The sequence below is a fragment of the Phytophthora parasitica genome (genome assembly GCF_000247585.1).
Source record: "Phytophthora parasitica INRA-310 unplaced genomic scaffold supercont2.325, whole genome shotgun sequence".
NCBI lineage: Eukaryota > Oomycota > Peronosporomycetes > Peronosporales > Peronosporaceae > Phytophthora > Phytophthora nicotianae.
Window position 1 is genome coordinate 7522 of NW_008649311.1, and position 1053 is coordinate 8574.

At 53.3% G+C, this 1053-nt stretch overlaps 1 protein-coding gene across 1 annotated transcript; it reads left to right on the forward strand.

Moving 5' to 3' along the window:
* Positions 1-4: 4 nt before the first annotated feature.
* PPTG_20158 (hypothetical protein) lies at positions 5-751 on the forward strand (the record flags this gene model as incomplete). The annotated part of the gene is made up of 3 exons (XM_008918819.1): positions 5-381; positions 448-520; positions 581-751. Coding segments are annotated over 3 exons (621 nt in total), but the record flags the coding sequence as incomplete, so codon positions are not given.
* Positions 752-1053: the final 302 nt, after the last annotated feature.

Consider the following 1053-nt stretch of genomic DNA (forward strand, 5'->3'; position numbering starts at 1 on the left):
AGCAATGCAGAACGTGGGTAATAGTCGGCGGCGAGAGCAAGTCCCTCGCCATGGACTGTCAATGTTGTCGCTGTACAACGAGGCACCGTTGGTGGAGGTTTCGCTGGAGCAATTCGAGGAGTTCGCCATTGACCGACTGCATGTACTCAAGGCGGTGGAGAACTATCGCCTGCGCAGCGTGCAGATGAAGGATCGTGAGGGTCGTCTAGAGAAAACGCTCAACAAGCACATGCCGCTGCGCTCAGCTGCCCCTAGACGCACGGGCCAGGCAGAGGACGACGCGGCCAAGGACGTGCTGTCCCATTTCTTTCTCCGCATGGCTTTCTGCCAGACAGAAGAGCTGCGTCGATGGTTCCTCACACAAGAGAGCACACTCTTCCGGTAAGTTGACAGTGGCCTCTACCTGGAGATGCTACTGCTGACGGTTTGATGGGATCTTTGATGTAGTTATCGCCTAGATAAGTTGACAAGGGAGGAGAAGATACAGTTTATGAAGCAAAATGGACTATCGTACGAGGAGGTGAGGGACGATATTGACGCCTTTAAGCAGTGTAGAAACTGACTGGTTAATGTGGTACAGGCGACGATGAAAGAGATTGAGGCGAGGCAGAGCAAGCTGAAGGTTGTAAGGGACGCGAATGATCCCAAGGTTCGCGGTAAGCCGCTGCCAGCGTACTTCAAGGTCCCCTTCACAGAGGCTTTGGACCTGGTTGCTACTCGACGAGTGTATATTGAGGCCGTCATTCGCTTTGTCCGTTGCAGAATGCGGAATTCAAGGAGTGATGGTGCGTCGCTTCAACATGCACATCAATTACACAAATGCATGTGGTCCACTAAATTCAGGGTTACACTCAGGGGGTACGGTCGGTTTTGGCGGGAAATGCTGGTGGTGGGTTGCCATTTCGCGAGTCTCTCTGTCGTCAACAGGAAGGGCTTAGCGTAGGTTACGTTAATCTGGAGCAATGCAGAACGTGGGTAATAGTCGGCGGCGAGAGCAAGTCCCTCGCCATGGACTGTCAATGTTGTCGCTGTACAACGAGGCACCGTTGGTGG